Source organism: Aotus nancymaae, unplaced genomic scaffold (assembly GCF_030222135.1).
Source record: "Aotus nancymaae isolate 86718 unplaced genomic scaffold, 86718_ANA_hifiasm-v0.15.2.pri h1tg000049l, whole genome shotgun sequence".
Taxonomy (NCBI): domain Eukaryota; kingdom Metazoa; phylum Chordata; class Mammalia; order Primates; family Aotidae; genus Aotus; species Aotus nancymaae.
The window spans coordinates 1,227,235-1,242,812 of NW_026988463.1; the positions used below are offsets into that span (position 1 = coordinate 1,227,235).

Below are 15,578 nucleotides of genomic sequence, written 5' to 3' on the forward strand. Positions count from 1 at the left end.
CGTGCGGGGAGAAGCTGGCCCCGGGCACCAGGGCTGCCCAGGAGGCTGTGCCCCACAGTGACTGGCTGCGCCTTGGGGGCTGGGACCCCGCAGCTCCCTCAGCACACCTGGAGCCCTCCTCCCCCAGCGACACCCACACCAGTGATTTCCATGCACTTTAATGAGATGCAGCCCTCAGGAGGGTCAGGATGGGGGATGGGGGAGGGGGCTCAGGATGGGGGCAGGTGCAGGGGGTGGCCACCACCTGGGTAGGAAGCAGTGGTGTTGGGGACAGGAGGGGAAGGCTCTCCAGTGACCTGGGTCACCTCCTGCAGGCCTGGCTCAGGGCTTCTTGGGGACATATTGGTGGATCCAGTCCAAGTAGTAGGTGACGCGGGTGTAGATGCCGGGCCGGTTGGGCTGGGCACAGCCCTCGCCCCAGCTGACCACGCCCGCCTGCAGCCAGGTGCCATTCACCTTGCAGACCAGGGGCCCTCCGGAGTCGCCCTGGGAAAGTCAGGGGTCAGCGCTCGCCGGCCAGGCCCAGGAGTGGGGGCTGTGGTGCGAGGGGTGGGGGCACACTCGGGGCCCACCTGGCAGGAGTCCCTCCGGCTGTTCCCGGCACACAGCATGTCGTCACGCACAATGTGGACGGCGTCTCCCGTGTAGAGGCCAGCGTGGTACTTCACGTCACAAACCTGGTTCTCCACAATGGGAACCTTCACCTGCTTCAGGGGAAACGGCGGTGGCAGGGGCTCTGCGGGTGCGGAGGGGGTTGCAGCCTCAGGAGGGAGCCCGGCAGCACCCACCCGGATCCCAGCGGGACCCCAGAAGCTGACTGTGGCTGAGACCCGGGCCCGGCCTCCCGTTGTCCTGGACCCACCACTATCGTCCACGTCGCCCCAGCCGGTGACCCAGCACGGCGTCCCCGCGGGGAAGGTCTCCGAGGCAGGGGGCAGCGTGACCGTGCGGACGTGTCTGGAGATGTTCACGGGTTCCTCCAGCTCCAGCAGGGCGATGTCCGCCCCGGTCTGCGCGATGTAGAACTGGGGGTGCACGACGAGCCTGCTGACCGGCAGCAGCTGGTCCTCGTAGTAGAGGTGCTGCTCCCGCAGCTGCACCCTGAGGTCGGCCGGATTCTTGACGTCCCTGGCAGCGGACGCTCCACTCAGGCCCTGGGCAGCCCCCAGGAGCACCCGGGAGCCAGGGCACACCCAGCCCTCGCACCCCCCACCAGCCTCCGGGATACTCACGGTCCCAGGCAGTGCGCCGCGGTCAGCACCCACTGCGGGTGGATGAGGGAGCCCCCGCAGAAGTGCATCCAGAACCGGAAGTGGAATCTCAGGCTCACCTGCCAGGGCCACCTGCTCCCGGGGGCCTCCTGCCCCCCGACGATGCCCGCTCGTGGCAGCGCCTGGCCTGGGGCTGGGGCGGGAGCCAGTTCAGGACCAGGAAGCAGCCCCACGCCTGGATCAGACCACCCCTGTGTGGGGGCCAGCCCGGCCTCCCCAGAACCCTCCCGGGCCCCGGCCTCTGGGACGTGGTGAGGGGCAGGGTGGGCCCCGACTGGGACTCACCAGGGGCCGCGTGGGCCGGGCTCACCAGGACGGGCAGCACCAGCAGCAGCAGGCTCAGCATCTGAGGAGCAAGAAGGGGCGGCATGAGCCCGGCTAGGGGACGGGGCAGGGCCGGGGGCTGCAGAGTGTGGGGTGCAGAATGAGCTGGGGTGGGGGACCGGGGTGGGTACAGGGTCCAGGCCTGCGGGCCTGGGTCTCGGCGCTCTGGGTCTGAGGCTGGGCCGCTCTGCTCCAGGTGACACTGAAGTCAGGGTCTCTGAGAGTGGGGACTTACCCTGGCGGCTCCCTGTTCCTTCTACCCAGCGGGCTCTCCCCTCCCCATTTATCCCTCCAGACCAGGACGGGGCAGAGGAGGGGCGCTGCACCCTCCCATCCAGCGGAGGAAGTGGATGATTCAGACCCGGGGCCCCCATGTGACACGCGCCCCCGCCGCCCTGATGCCCGCTGTGTGTGGGGCTGCCAGGCCGGCCCCGCGGAGGGCTGAGCACTGGAGGCTTGCAGCTCCACCTGTCAGCTGTGGATCCCACGCCGGAACCCACCACCTTCCCGCTGGTGGGATCAGCTCCTGCCCCTGTCCCGGTGCCAGGAGGCCTTCAGGCACAGCTGCACCCAGGTCTGGCTGCCCCATGCTACAAGACCAGTCACCCCACAAGCTGTTTCCCCAAGAGGGACACGGGAAGAGGAACCCATGTCCGTGGGCCACCCTCCAAGAGGTGGGCGGTGCCAACAGGGTGGGGACAGGACTGGAGTCTCCCCTCCTACAGACTCCAAATCCACGGGGGTGGGGCCAGCCCTCCCGCACTCACTTGGTGGGGGGCTCACATGATACCCCCTTGTCAGATGAGGACACAGCCTTGAGAGGGACAGCACCGAGTGTCTTCGGCCAGGAAGGGGCCCTGCTCCCGACCTCCCGTGTGAGACCCAAGTCCTCCTGCGAGTCACCAATGTCCACCTCTGGGGCTGTCAGTGCAGGTCCCCTGGTCTGCAGGTGCCTCATTATCCTGGGAGCTGAGCTTCATCCGCAAAGGGAGGAGCAGGCAAGAATGCAGGTGTGCCGCCAGGAGACCCAGCCCGCGCCCCGAGCCCTCCACCCCATCCAGTGCTGACGCTGTCCCTGCCGCCAGGAGACCCAGCCCGCGCCCCGTGCCCTCCACCCCATCCAGTGCTGACGCTGTCCCTGCAGGTCTGTCCACCCCACCTCCCGACTCCCCCAGGCCTGCTGGTCACCGAGGCCTCCAGCCCACTTCCTCCCGTTCTGAGCCCCAGGACCCCCTGCCTGCCCCCTGACCTTTAACACAGGGCCCACTCAGAGCTCCTCCTTCCCTCACCCTGCCTGGGACCAGCCTGGTTTGGGGCCGACTCTGCACACTGGGGCCATATCCACCTGGACTCCTCCCAGGTGCATCCCCAGGGGACAGGCAGGGGTGACCCAGGCCCCTCCTGCTCACAACGCTGCTCCTCCTCCATCCTCTCAACAAACTTCCTAGGGGTCTCCCTGTGCCCCATCCTGGTCCCATGAAAGAGGCCCACAAGATGGGACCTTCAGGAGCACAGGACGTGAGGGGTTCAGGTGATGAGTGACACCAGGGGTGGGGGTGGGGCAGGGACACAAGAGACACCAGGGCTGGTGGTGAAGAAGAGACTCGGGGGACACCAGGTCTGAGAGAATCCAGGGACATACGGGACACCAGGGCTGGGGCATGCAGAGGGCTCTGGCACCCCCGAGTCAGGGGCCCTCCTAGGAATGCTCCGATTGGGTCAGGCCTGGGAGGTGGGCCAGTCAGCACCATGGGGATGAGAGTGCTTTGACTGGCTAACACTGGGCCAATCAGGGCAAGTCCTGGGCACCCTGCCGATCCCGGCCCCTCACCCGGGGGTGCTGCAGGGCTGGGGCCCATGGGAGCAGTGGATGGACCCTGCCCCGGCGCCTCTCAGGAAGCACCACATCCCACCTCTGCGGTCCAGCAGCCAGAAGCTAAACTCCCGTCACGTACAACCAGCAACAAATGAAGGCAACAACAAAGCTCACAACCACAACCACAACGAAGGACGCTTTGTGCTCAAAAGGGTTCAATCCAGTTTAGAACAAAAATGCAAAATAAAATCAGCAATCACTTGGTGGTTCCAGTTTATGGAAGTTTCTGAGACCGAAGTGGTAGCCGGCATCGCGGGGAGGTGGTGTCCCCGGGGCTTGGGAAGGGAAGCTGTGGCCAGGGCGTCCGTCAAGGGCCCTGAGATGGTGACCTTCGACCTTGCAGCAATTCCGCCTAAGGGGGCAAGGATTCTTTCTGAGGTGATAGAAATGCTCTAAAACTGGCTGTGGTCACGGCTGCTCTAGTCTGAAAACACTAAACCCCTGGAACTGTGCATGCTGAGTGGGTGAATAAATTGTATCTTCAATAATCTGCTTAAAAAAAAGAAAGGTCAGTCACAGTGGCTCACGCCTGTCCTCCCAGCACTTTGGGAGGCCAAGGCAGGAGGGTTACTTGAGACCAGAGTTGGAGACCAGCCTGGGCAACATAGGGTGATCGCATCTCTACACAAAATTGAAAAATTAGCCAGGGGTGGTGGTGTGCACCTTGACTCCCAGCTACTCGGGAGGCTGGGCACTTGAGCCCGGGAGGTGGCGGTTGCAGTGAGCTGTGACTGCGCCACTGCACTCCAGCCTGGGTGACAGAGCGAGACCCTGTCTCAAAAAAAGAAAAAAAGAAGAATACTAAAACCCACAGGACCAGCTCATCATAAACACTTCAGACAGACAGGATCCTTGCAGCCGCCCAGAAGCTGCTGTCTAACGCAACGTGGGAAGTAAGGGTTCCTCTGTAAGTTTCCTTTCTTGTTAAAGAATAAATCCTAAGTGTGCTGATAACTCTGTGAAGCTCCATCCTGCGTAGCTGGACCAGCGCCATACGTACAGGCACGTAGTACATTCTGCGTCCTTGTACTTTAACCAAGATATCTGTGCTGGATGTGCTCACGGGCATGTCCCAGCTGGCAGCTCATGCCCCTTACCTGTTTAGAAAAGTTTTCAGTCATCAGCCAATCAGGTTTTAGTTTAGATTGTGAGGTCTGACTCCAGCTAACGGAGATCAGACACGGCAGTAAGGACGACCCCAAATGCGTGAGGGATGAATGTGTGTGTTTTCCTTTGTTCACTATACTCTCGTGGCACGATGGCTAGCGAGGGTCCCCTTCCTGCAGTCCAGGAGGTAAAAATTGCTTTGCTGAGAGATCCATTGTCTCAGTGCTGATTTTTCTTTGTGGCACCGAGCATCTGTTTCCAACACACCACGTGGCGGACAGCCCCATGCAGCCCTGGCGACTGCTGAGCAGAGGGCAGAGTGGTCATCACCCTGGCCTTGTCCTGTCCCCTTTCTCCTCCAGGGCATTCGTAGCCACACAGCTCCAAGCTGAGATCTCTCAGAGAGAGCAATGCCAGGCACCTGGAAGGCGGCCCATGGCTGCCAGCTATCCAGAATCCTGGCCTCCTCCTGACGGTGTGAGGACAGAAGAGCAGAGACCTCGCCGCAGGTGGAGCCCTCAGTCTCTCCAGCTATTCTGCTCTCTCCGACGACGAGGAGCGCAGCTGCTCTGTGGGGTGAGGAGCTCCACCTCCGTGCGTTTTCGTGTGTGCTTCCGCTCCAGCCATGCCACCTTCCCAAACTCAGCCCGGTGCAGCAGGATACGGCGGCACGCCCGGGACGACCGCGTCCAGCCAAGACGGAGTCAGGGGGCCCCAGTGTGGCCTCCCACCACAGACAGGTAGGCAGCTGGTAAAGTTGCTGAGGTCGCCGTTGACAGACAAGGGACGAGAGGCCACGTGGGGCAATGTCCCCGGGGGAAGGGTGGGAAGCAGCGGAAGACAACAGTGACCGTGTCCGGACTGAGTGCGGCAATGGGACACTTAGCCCCGGAGCCTGCTGGGCTGAGGAGACGGACGCTGGCATCTGGAGAGGCCCAGGCAGCCAGGACTCGGGAGGCAGAGAGAAGTGCTCAGAGTGCTCTGGGGTCTGCAGGGGGTCCCCGGAGTCCTTGGCCGAGTGCCGGAGACGCATGAGAGGGACGTGGGAGTCACGTCAGAAACGAGGACGAACCACCGGGTAGGACGGGCAGAGAACTCCGGAGTGCACGCGGGGTGGGACACCGCATGCTCCCGCCAGCCGAGTGGAAACCTTGGCAGAGGCGGGCACTGGAGGGCCCTCAGAAGGCTATCGACCTTCTGAGTAAAATTACCCGAAACCGACAGCTTCTCTGGACCCACCCTCACAAAGCTGAAAACTGGCTGTGCTCATGGCCGAAAGCAAACCACAGGTGGGTCCAAATGATTGCAAGTAACTCAACGCCCGTGAGAACACATCCCAAGACAAACACTCCAGAGATCGTCATGAGACCCGGGGCGAGTCAAAAGCCAGCGGGCACGAGAAACGAAAGGAAAAGATGACCCTCCAATTTAAAAAAAATCAGTCATTAGAAGTAGATCCAGAAATGTGGGAAGGGACGGAACTCGCAGACAAGGGTCTTAACAGCTACCGCAGGTGTGCTTCGTGTGTTTAAAAAGATAGAGGAGGCCGGGCGGTGGCTCACACCTGTAATCCCAGCACTTTGGGAAGCCAAGGTGGGCGGATCACCTGAGGTTGGGAGTTTGAGACCAGCCTGGCCAACATGGTGAAACCCCCGTCTCTACTAAAAATACAAAAATTAGCTGGGCATAGTGGCACGTGCCTGTAGTCCTAGCTACTCGGGAGGCTGAGAGACAGGAGAATCGCTTGAATCCAGGAGGCAGAGGTTGCAGTGAGCTGAGATTGCGCCACTGCACTCCAGCCTGGAGGACAGAGAGAGGCTTCATCTCAAAAATAATAACAATTTTTTTTTTTAAGTAGAGGAGACACAGGGAGGGCTGGCAACAGTAGCGGAACGCCTAGAGATGAACAACTGATACCTACGCTGACAAAATGCAAACTGCATGGAATTATCAACAGATGAGAGAATGCAGAGGCAGAACAGAGAACTCAGGGAACTGAAGTGACAGGAGCTATTCAAATGAAACCCAGAGAGGAAATGCAGAAAAGAACCACGGCGTCGCTGACACCAGCAGGCACCGCAGTCTCTGATGCAGCCAGAGTCCCGAAAAGAGAGGAGGAGTAAAAACAGCGCTCTTTGACCAGCCAATGGCCAGAAGTGTGAACGGACAGAGTTCACAGTCTCAGCGAGCCCCCAGCAGAACGAACGTGAAGAAAAAGGGCTGGGCGCCGTGGCTCACGCCTGTGATCCCAGCACTTTGGGAGGCAGAGGCAGGCGGATCACCTGAGGTCGGGAGTTCAAGACCAGCATGACCGACATGGAGAAATCTTCTCCATACTAAAAATACAAAATGAGCCGGGCGTGGTGGTGCAGGCCTGTAATCCCAGCTACTCGGGAGGCTGAGGCAGGAGAATCGCTTGAACCCAGTGAGCTGAGATTGTGCCACTGGACTCCAGCCTGGGGGACAGAGCGAGACTCCATCTCAAAAAAAATTAAAAAAGGAGGAATGGGGGGCACACTCCAGGCCACAGCAGGGATCTCCTCCTCAACCAACCCACAGGCCGGGCCCCTTCCTAAGGGGTTGGGAGACACCTGCTCCCTCCCCTCCAGGGTCGAGCTGAGTCTTCTTCAAACGCACCCGCCTCCTCCAGCACTTGGAGAACGTTCTCAAACCCTCCGACTCCCGGGAGGCGGGGCCCAAGCTGTCTTCAAGCAGCTCCACACGGGCTGCCGGGGTCACAGTGGCTGCTGGGAGGGGAAGACGCAGAGAAACTTCCACTGTTGTCTGCTGATTCTTTCACAGCCTGGAAACCACAGCCCCTCGGCGACCCGCCCGCCCCACAGACATCCACAGTCGTGTCCCGGCCTCAGAGGCTCTCGGCCAGAGTCTCGGGGTGCGGGGTGGCCGAGAAAGGCGTGGAGTTGGGGCACAGACGCTTGTCCTCACGTGAGACCAGTGCCCCCGTCCCTCCTGGGTTTACAGAGTCCACCCTGGGCCTCTCTAGCCCCAGGCAGAGCCCTTCCCATCTCCCCCGCGTGGGTGCCGTCTGTGACCCAGATCAACGAACGGGGACGATCCCGCTGTGCCTGGAGCCAGGGGGTCTGAGAAGCAGGGACGGGGCTTTCACTGGTTGGGCTGGAGGGTCCGTGGCAGCTGAGTCATTGCCAGCCACCAGCCACGCTGGCTCCCTGACCTCAGACCTCCATCCTCTGGGGCATCAGGAAGGAATCCCTGCTGTGTATGAGCCGCCGGGCTGTGGCACTCTGGAGCCACCACGCCTGGCTAATTTTTATATTTTTTGTATGGACGGAGTCTCACCATGTTGTCCAGGTTTGTCTCAATCTCCTGGACTCAGGCAATCCTCATGCTTTGGCCTCCCAAGAGCTGGGATTACAGGCTCGAGCCACCCCGTGAAAACACCTTTCCGAAAACGAAGATCAAGCAAAGACGTTTTCAGCGGAACAGACACGGAGGTCATCTATCCCCAGCATATCTGCACTGCCAGAAACGTGAAGGGAAGTTCTGCAGGCAGAAGGAAAATGATAAGAGATGAGAAGGGAGATGGAGGTCTTCCAAGGGAAGGCAAGCCCTGGAGACGGAAGCCGCCGCGGCTGTGGCAGACCGTTTCCTGTTTCACAAAAGATTTAAAGAGAATTGGCAGTTTGAAGCAAGAACAGGAAAAGGGAGTCAGTGTACTGTGAGGTGTGTGGAGTGTAACGGGTGTGACGTGTGCCACAGTAGCAGAGGGGACCGGGGGACACGGAAAACACGTGGTGGCGAGGTGAAACTGTGTGTGGGGTAGTTTGTCTTCGAATGAATGCACTTTATTTTTTAGAGGGGTTTGAAGTTTACAGGCGACTGGGCGGACGTACAGATCACGTCCTCCCCCACCTCCCCACACACAGAGTCCCCTTTACGAACGGCTTGCATTCGTGTTCTGCATTGTTACAACTGATGAATGACATTGACACATTGTTATTAAGGAAAGTCGTGGTTTACAGAGGGTCCACTCTCTGTGTTGTTCGTTCGGTGGGTCCCGGCCAGTGCACAAGTCATGTGTCCGTCATTACCGTATTATGCAGAATACATCCACCTCCCTCAAATCCCGTGCTCCACTGACTCTCTCTCCAACCCCTGGAAACCATGGATATTTTCAAGGTCTCTGAAGTTTTGACTTATCCACTATAAATGATATACTATTAACTTTTTCCAACTGCTTCTTTCACTGAGTAGTATGCTGTTAAGGCCCCTCTATGTCTTTTTATCTTTTATTTATTCACTTTTTTTGAGACAGAGTCTCCCTCTGTCACCCAGACTGGAGTGCAGTGGCACGATCTCGGCTCATTACAAGCTCCGCCTCCCAGGTTCAGGCAGTTCTCCTGCCTCAGCCTCTCGAGTAGCTGGGACTACAGGCGAGCACCACCACGCCCAGCTAATTTTTTGTATTTTTGGTAGAGACAGGGTTTCATCATGTTGGCCAGAATGGTCTTGATCTCTTGACCACGTGATCCACCCGCCTCGGCCTCACAAAGTGCTGGGATTACAGGCGTGAGCCACCACTGTGCCCGGCCGGCCCCTCTATGCCTTCACATGGCTTGATAGCTCATTGCTTTCCATCTCTCAATGATATTCTGTTGTATGGATGTCCCACAGTTGGTGCACCCACTCACCTTTTGAAGAACATTTGGGTTCCTTCAACTTTTTGGCAATTATGCATAAGGATGCTATCAACATTTACGCGCAGGTTTTTGCGTGGGCGTAAGTTTTCAACTCCTTTGGGTAAATAAGTACTAGGAGCACAATTGCTAGGTCAGGTAGTAAGAGTACATTGAGCTTTGTAAGAAACTGCCAAACCGTCTTCCCAAGTGGCCGTGCCGTTCTGCATTCTCATCAGCTGAATGAGAGTTCCTGTCGCTCCACCTCCTTGCCAGCACCTGGCATTGTCTGCTTTGGGGATTTTAGTCATCCTAAGAGGTGTGCAGTGGCATCTCACTGTCATTTTAATTTGCAATCCTTGATAACACACAGCAAGGGGCATCTTTTCATGTGCTTATGTGACATTAGAATATCTTCTTTGGTGAAGTGTCTGTTCAAACCTTTTGCCCACTTTTTTTTTCTTTTTCCTTATTTTAATCTCTTTGCTAGATTTATCTGATGTGCCCACTTTTTAATTGGGTTGCTTGTTTTATTTCATGTTGACTTTAAGAGTTCTTGGCCGGGCGCGGTGGCTCACGCCTGTAATCCCAGCACTTTGGGAGGCCGAGGCAGGTGGATCACGAGGTCAAGAGATCGAGACCATCCTGGTCAACATGGTGAAACCCCATCTCTACTAAAAATACAAAAAATTAGCTGGGCATGGTGGCACGTGCCTGTAATCCCAGCTACTCAGGAGGCTGAGGCAGGAGAATTGCTTGAACCCAGGAGGTGGAGGTTGCGGTGAGCTGAGATCGTGCCATTGCCCTCCAGCTTGGGTAACAAGAGCAAAACTCCGTCTCAAAAAAAAAAAAAAGAGTTCTTGCTATATTTTGTGTGGGAAGTAGGAAAGTTCAAAGTTTCATAAGTGTTAGAAATAGTAGTTTGTTTTAAAGACTCTCTTCAAAGCCTTCGTGCTTTTCACTAATAACTGTTAAGCCCTCTCCTCTGTAGCTGTTAGATGTGCTCACAGGCACGTAGTACATTCTATGTCCTTGTACTTCAACCGAGATATCTGTGCTGGCTGTGCTCACAGGCAGGTCCCAGTTCGCAGCCTGCGTCCCTTCCTCACTTGGACTTCCTTTCGTTCTCCATCGCTTTTACCTGTTTAGAAAAGTTTAAGTTATTAGCCAATCAGGTTTCAGTTTAGATTGTGAGGTTTGGCTCCAACCAATGGAGATCAGACAGGGCAGTAAGGACGACCCCAAATGTATAAGGGATACATATTCTGCTTTCCCTTGTTCATTGTACTCTCGTTGCAAGATGGCTAGCGAGGGTACCCTTCCCGCAAGAAGTAAAAATTGCCTTGCTGAGAGACCCTCTGTCTCAGTGCTGATTTTTCTTTGTGGCACCGACCATCTGTTTCCAACATTTTGGGTAATCATCTTTTATCAGATACAAGTTTTGCAAAGATATCCTCCCAATCTGTGGCTTGTCTTTTCATTCTCTTCACAATGTCTCTTGCAGAGCAGAGGTGGCCCAGGCTGGAACGCAGTGGCACAATCACAGCTCAGTGAAGCCTCAACCTCCCAGGCTCAAGCGATCTTCCCACCTCAGCTCCTGAGTAGCTCAGGCCACAGGCATGCACCACCACGCCTGGCTAATTTTTTGAGCTTTTGTGCAGATGAGATCCCACTATGTTGCTCAGGCTGGTTTTGAACTCCTGGGCTCAAGTGGGTCCTCCTGCTTCAGCCTCTCAAAATGCTGGGATTACAGGTGTAAGCCGCCATACCCGGCTTAATTTTATTGGTGTTAAACATCAATTTCTTTCATGCATCATGCTTTCGGCCTTGTAGCTAAAACCCAGGGTCATCTTAAATGTTCTTCCAGTTATCTTCCAGAGTTTTAGAGGCTTGCATTTTTTATTTAGGTCTATGATCCATTGTGAATCAGCTTGTATAAGAGGTCTGCGTCTAGATTCTGTGTGTGTGTGTGTGTGTGGTTCAGTGGTTGAGCACCATTTATTAAAAAGACTGTCTTTTCTCCATCGAATTTCCTTTGTTTGTTTGTCAAAGATCAGTTGACCATATTTGTACTGCTCCATTTCGAGATTCTCATATGCTATTCCATTGATATAACTGTCTATTCTTTTGCCAGTATTACCGTACGGCTTCATAGTAAGTTTTAAATTTCTGTATTGCCTTTCAGTCCTTCCTTCTTTTTCTGCAATATCGAATTGGCTATTCAGTGTCTGAATCTGGTTCCGTTGTTTTGCCTCCTCAGACTGTGTTTTTCTCTGCCTCAGCACACCTTGTAACTTTTTTTCTTTTTTTTCTGAGACAGAGTCTCGCTCTGTTGCCAGACTGGAGTGCAGTGGCGCGATCTTGACTCACTGCAACCTCTGCCTCCCAGGTTCAAGCAATTCTTCTGCCTCAGCTTCCCGAGTAGCTCAGATTACAGGCATGCACCACCATGCCCGGCTAATTTTTGTGTTTCACCATATTGACCAGGATGGTCTTGATCTCTCAACCTCATGATCCCCCCGCCTCAGCCTCCCAAAGTGCTGGGTTTACAGGCATGAGCCACCTTGCCTGGCCACCTTGTAACTTTTTGTTGAGAACTGGATATAATGCCTTCAGTAGTAGGAGCTGAGGTGAACAGGCTTTATCATGGTTTTCTGTTTTCTGGCTGGGAGTCAGGCTGTGTCGGATGCTTGCTGTAGCTGGGAGTGCGAGAGGCCTTGATTTCCTCTGGTGTCCTTGTTTGCATTTCGCTTGTTTGCTGTGGTTTCCCTAGAAACTCCTTCTTAAATAGAATCAGTGTCCTGTGATTCTCTCAGTTGTCCTCTGCTATAATTATACCGAAGTGCTGTTGGAGTGGGGATTCTCTGTAGCCACCTGTCTGTCCCGTCTGGGGTCGGTGCCCCGTGAGTGAGGATTCTCTGTAGCCACCTGTCTGTCCCATCTGGGGTCGGTGCCCCATGAGTGGGGATTCTCTGTAGCCACCTGTCTGTCCCGTCTGGGGTCGGTGCCCCGTGAGTGAGGATTCTCTGTAGCCACCTGTCTGTCCCATCTGGGGTCGGTGCCCCGTGAGTGGGGATTCTCTGTAGCCACCTGTCTGTCCCGTCTGGGGTCGGTGCCCCGTGAGTGGGGATTCTCTGCAGCCACCTGTCTGTCCCGTCTGGGGGCGGTGACCCGTGAGTGGGGATTCTCTGTAGCCACCTGTCTGTCCCGTCTGGGCGCGGTGCCCCGTGAGTGGGGATTCTCTGTAGCCACCTGTCTGTCCCGTCTGGGGGCGGTGAGCCACCTGTCTGTCCCGTCTAGGGGCGGTGCCCCGTGAGTGGGGATTCTCTGTAGCCACCTGTCTGTCCCATCTGGGGGCAGTGCCCCGTGAGTGGGGTCTCTCTGTAGTCACCTGTCTGTCCTGTCTGGGACTGGTTCCCCGTGAGTGGGGACTCTCTGTAGCCACCTGTCTGTCCCGTCTGGGGGCGGTGCCCCGTGAGTGGGGACTCTCTGCAGCCACCTGTCTGTCCCATCTGGGGGCAGTGCCCCGTGAGTGGGGACTCTCTGCAGCCACCTGTCTGTCCCGTCTGGGGGCGGTGCCCCGTGAGTGGGGACTCTCTGCAGCCACCTGTCTGTCCCATCTGGGGGCAGTGCCCCGTGAGTGGGGACTCTCTGCAGCCACCTGTCTGTCCCGTCTGGGGGCAGTGCCCCATGAGTGGGGACTCTCTGCAGCCACCTGGCTGTCCCGTCTGGGGGCGGTGGCCCGTGAGTGGGGACTCTCTGCAGCCACCTGTCTGTCCCATCGGGGGAGGTGCCCCGTGAGTGGGGACTCTCTGCAGCCACCTGTCTGTCCCGTCTGGGGGCGGTGCCCCGTGAGTGGGGACTCTCTGTAGCCACCTGTCTGTCCCGTCTGGGGGCAGTGCCCCGTGAGTGGGGACTCTCTGTAGCCACCTGTCTGTCCCGTCTGGGGGCGGTGCCCCGTGAGTGGGGACTCTCTGTAGTCACCTGTCTGTCCTGTCTGGGACTGGTTCCCCGTGAGTGGGGACTCTCTGTAGCCACCTGTCTGTCCCGTCTGGGGGCGGTGCCCCGTGAGTGGGGACTCTCTGTAGCCACCTGTCTGTCCCGTCTGGGACTGGTTCCCCGTGAGTGGGGATTCTCTGTAGCCACCTGTCTGTCCCGTCTGGGGGCGGTGCTCCGTGAGTGAGGATTCTCTGTAGCCAGGGGCGGTGCCCCGTGAGTGGGGATTCTCTGTAGCCACCTGTCTGTCCCGTCTGGGGGCAGTGCCCCATGAGTGGGGACTCTCTGCAGCCACCTGGCTGTCCCGTCTGGGGGCGGTGGCCCGTGAGTGGGGACTCTCTGCAGCCACCTGTCTGTCCCGTCTGGGGGCGGTGCCCCGTGAGTGGGGACTCTCTGCAGCCACCTGTCTGTCCCATCTGGGGGCAGTGCCCCGTGAGTGGGGACTCTCTGCAGCCACCTGTCTGTCCCGTCTGGGGGCAGTGCCCCATGAGTGGGGACTCTCTGCAGCCACCTGGCTGTCCCGTCTGGGGGCGGTGGCCCGTGAGTGGGGACTCTCTGCAGCCACCTGTCTGTCCCATCTGGGGGAGGTGCCCCGTGAGTGGGGACTCTCTGCAGCCACCTGTCTGTCCCGTCTGGGGGCGGTGCCCCATGAGTGGGGACTCTCTGTAGCCACCTGTCTGTCCCGTCTGGGGGCAGTGCCCCGTGAGTGGGGACTCTCTGTAGCCACCTGTCTGTCCCGTCTGGGGGCGGTGCCCCGTGAGTGGGGTCTCTCTGTAGTCACCTGTCTGTCCTGTCTGGGACTGGTTCCCCGTGAGTGGGGACTCTCTGTAGCCACCTGTCTGTCCCGTCTGGGGGCGGTGCCCCGTGAGTGGGGACTCTCTGTAGCCACCTGTCTGTCCCGTCTGGGACTGGTTCCCCGTGAGTGGGGATTCTCTGTAGCCACCTGTCTGTCCCGTCTGGGGGCGGTGCTCCGTGAGTGAGGATTCTCTGTAGCCAGGGGCGGTGCCCCGTGAGTGGGGATTCTCTGTAGCCACCTGTCTGTCCCGTCTGGGACTGGTTCCCCGTGAGTGGGAACTCTCTGTAGCCACCTGTCTGTCCCGTCTGGGGGCGGTGCCCCGTGAGTGGGGATTCTCTGTAGCCACCTGTCTGTCCTGTCTGGGGGCGGTGCCCCGTGAGTGGGGACTCTCTGTAGCCACCTGTCTGTCCCGTCTGGGGGTGGTGCCCCGTGAGTGGGGACTCTCTGTAGCCACCTGTCTGTCCCGTCTGGGACTGGTTCCCCGTGAGTGGGGATTCTCTGTAGCCACCTGTCTGTCCCGTCTGGGGGCGGTGCTCCGTGAGTGAGGATTCTCTGCAGCCACCTGTCTGTCCCGTCTGGGGGCGGTGCCCCGTGAGTGGGGATTCTCTGTAGCCACCTGTCTGTCCCGTCTGGGACTGGTTCCCCGTGAGTGGGGACTCTCTGTAGCCACCTGTCTGTCCCGTCTGGGGGCGGTGCCCCGTGAGTGGGGATTCTCTGTAGCCACCTGTCTGTCCTGTCTGGGGGCGGTGCCCCGTGAGTGGGGACTCTCTGCAGCCACCTGTCTGTCCCGTCTGGGGGCGGTGCCCCGTGAGTGGGGATTCTCTGTAGCCAGGGGCGGTGCCCCTTGAGTGGGGACTCTCTGCAGCCACCTGTCTGTCCCCTCTGGGGGCGGTGCCCCGTGAGTGGGGACTCCCTGTAGCCACCTGTCTGTCCCGTCTGGGGGCGGTGCCCCGTGAGTGGGGACTCTCTGTAGCCACCTGTCTGTCCCGTCTGGGGGCGGTGCCCCGTGAGTGGGGTCTCTCTGTAGCCACCTGTCTGTCCCGTCTGGGACTGGTTCCCCGTGAATGGGGACTCTCTGCAGCCACCTGTCTGTCCCATCTGGGGGCGGTGCCCCGTGAGTGGGGACTCTCTGTAGCCACCTGTCTGTCCCGTCTGGGGGCGGTGCCCCGTGAGTGGGGTCTCTCTCTAGCCACCTGTCTGTCCCGTCTGGGACTGGTTCCCCGTGAATGGGGACTCTCTGTAGCCACCTGTCTGTCCCGTCTGGGGGCGGTGCCCCATGAGTGGGGATTCTCTGTAGCCACCTGTCTGTCCCGTCTGGGGGCGGTGCCCCGTGAGTGGGGATTCTCTGTAGCCAGGGGCGGTGCCACTTGAGTGGGGACTCTCTGTAGCCACCTGTCTGTCCCGTCTGGGCTCGGTGCCCCGTGAGTGGGGATTCTCTGTAGCCACCTGTCTGTCCCGTCTGGGGTCGGTGCCTCGTGAGTGGGGACTCTCTGTAGCCACCTGTCTGTCCCGTCTGGGGGCGGTGCCCCGTGAGTGGGGACTCCCTGTAGCCA

General features: G+C 58.4%; 1 protein-coding gene across 1 annotated transcript; it reads right to left on the reverse strand.

The window, feature by feature from the left end:
* Nucleotides 1-206: 206 nt before the first annotated feature.
* On the reverse strand, nucleotides 207-2,189 carry LOC110569198 (tryptase alpha/beta-1). Its single transcript, XM_064362862.1, has 6 exons — nucleotides 2,096-2,189; nucleotides 1,557-1,617; nucleotides 1,233-1,404; nucleotides 863-1,128; nucleotides 573-736; nucleotides 207-486 (listed from the first exon to the last, which is right to left on the reverse strand). The coding sequence occupies exons 2-6, from the start codon at nucleotides 1,615-1,617 to the stop codon at nucleotides 322-324; spliced, it is 828 nt and encodes a 275-aa protein (XP_064218932.1). The 5' UTR covers nucleotides 2,096-2,189; the 3' UTR covers nucleotides 207-321.
* Nucleotides 2,190-15,578: the final 13,389 nt, after the last annotated feature.

What these genes read in the sequence shown, in the direction of transcription:
- LOC110569198 (XM_064362862.1), bottom strand. Translation starts at nt 1,617, where the DNA reads ATGCTGAGCCTGCTGCTGCTGGTGCTGCCCGTCCTGGTGAGCCCGGCC. An exon ending in CCCGGCCCACGCGGCCCCTG is followed by an intron (nt 1,405 to 1,556) that starts GTGAGTCCCAGT and finishes CTCCCGCCCCAG; the next exon opens with CCCCAGGCCAGGCGCTGCCA. An exon ending in GCGGCGCACTGCCTGGGACC is followed by an intron (nt 1,129 to 1,232) that starts GTGAGTATCCCG and finishes GTCCGCTGCCAG; the next exon opens with GGACGTCAAGAATCCGGCCG.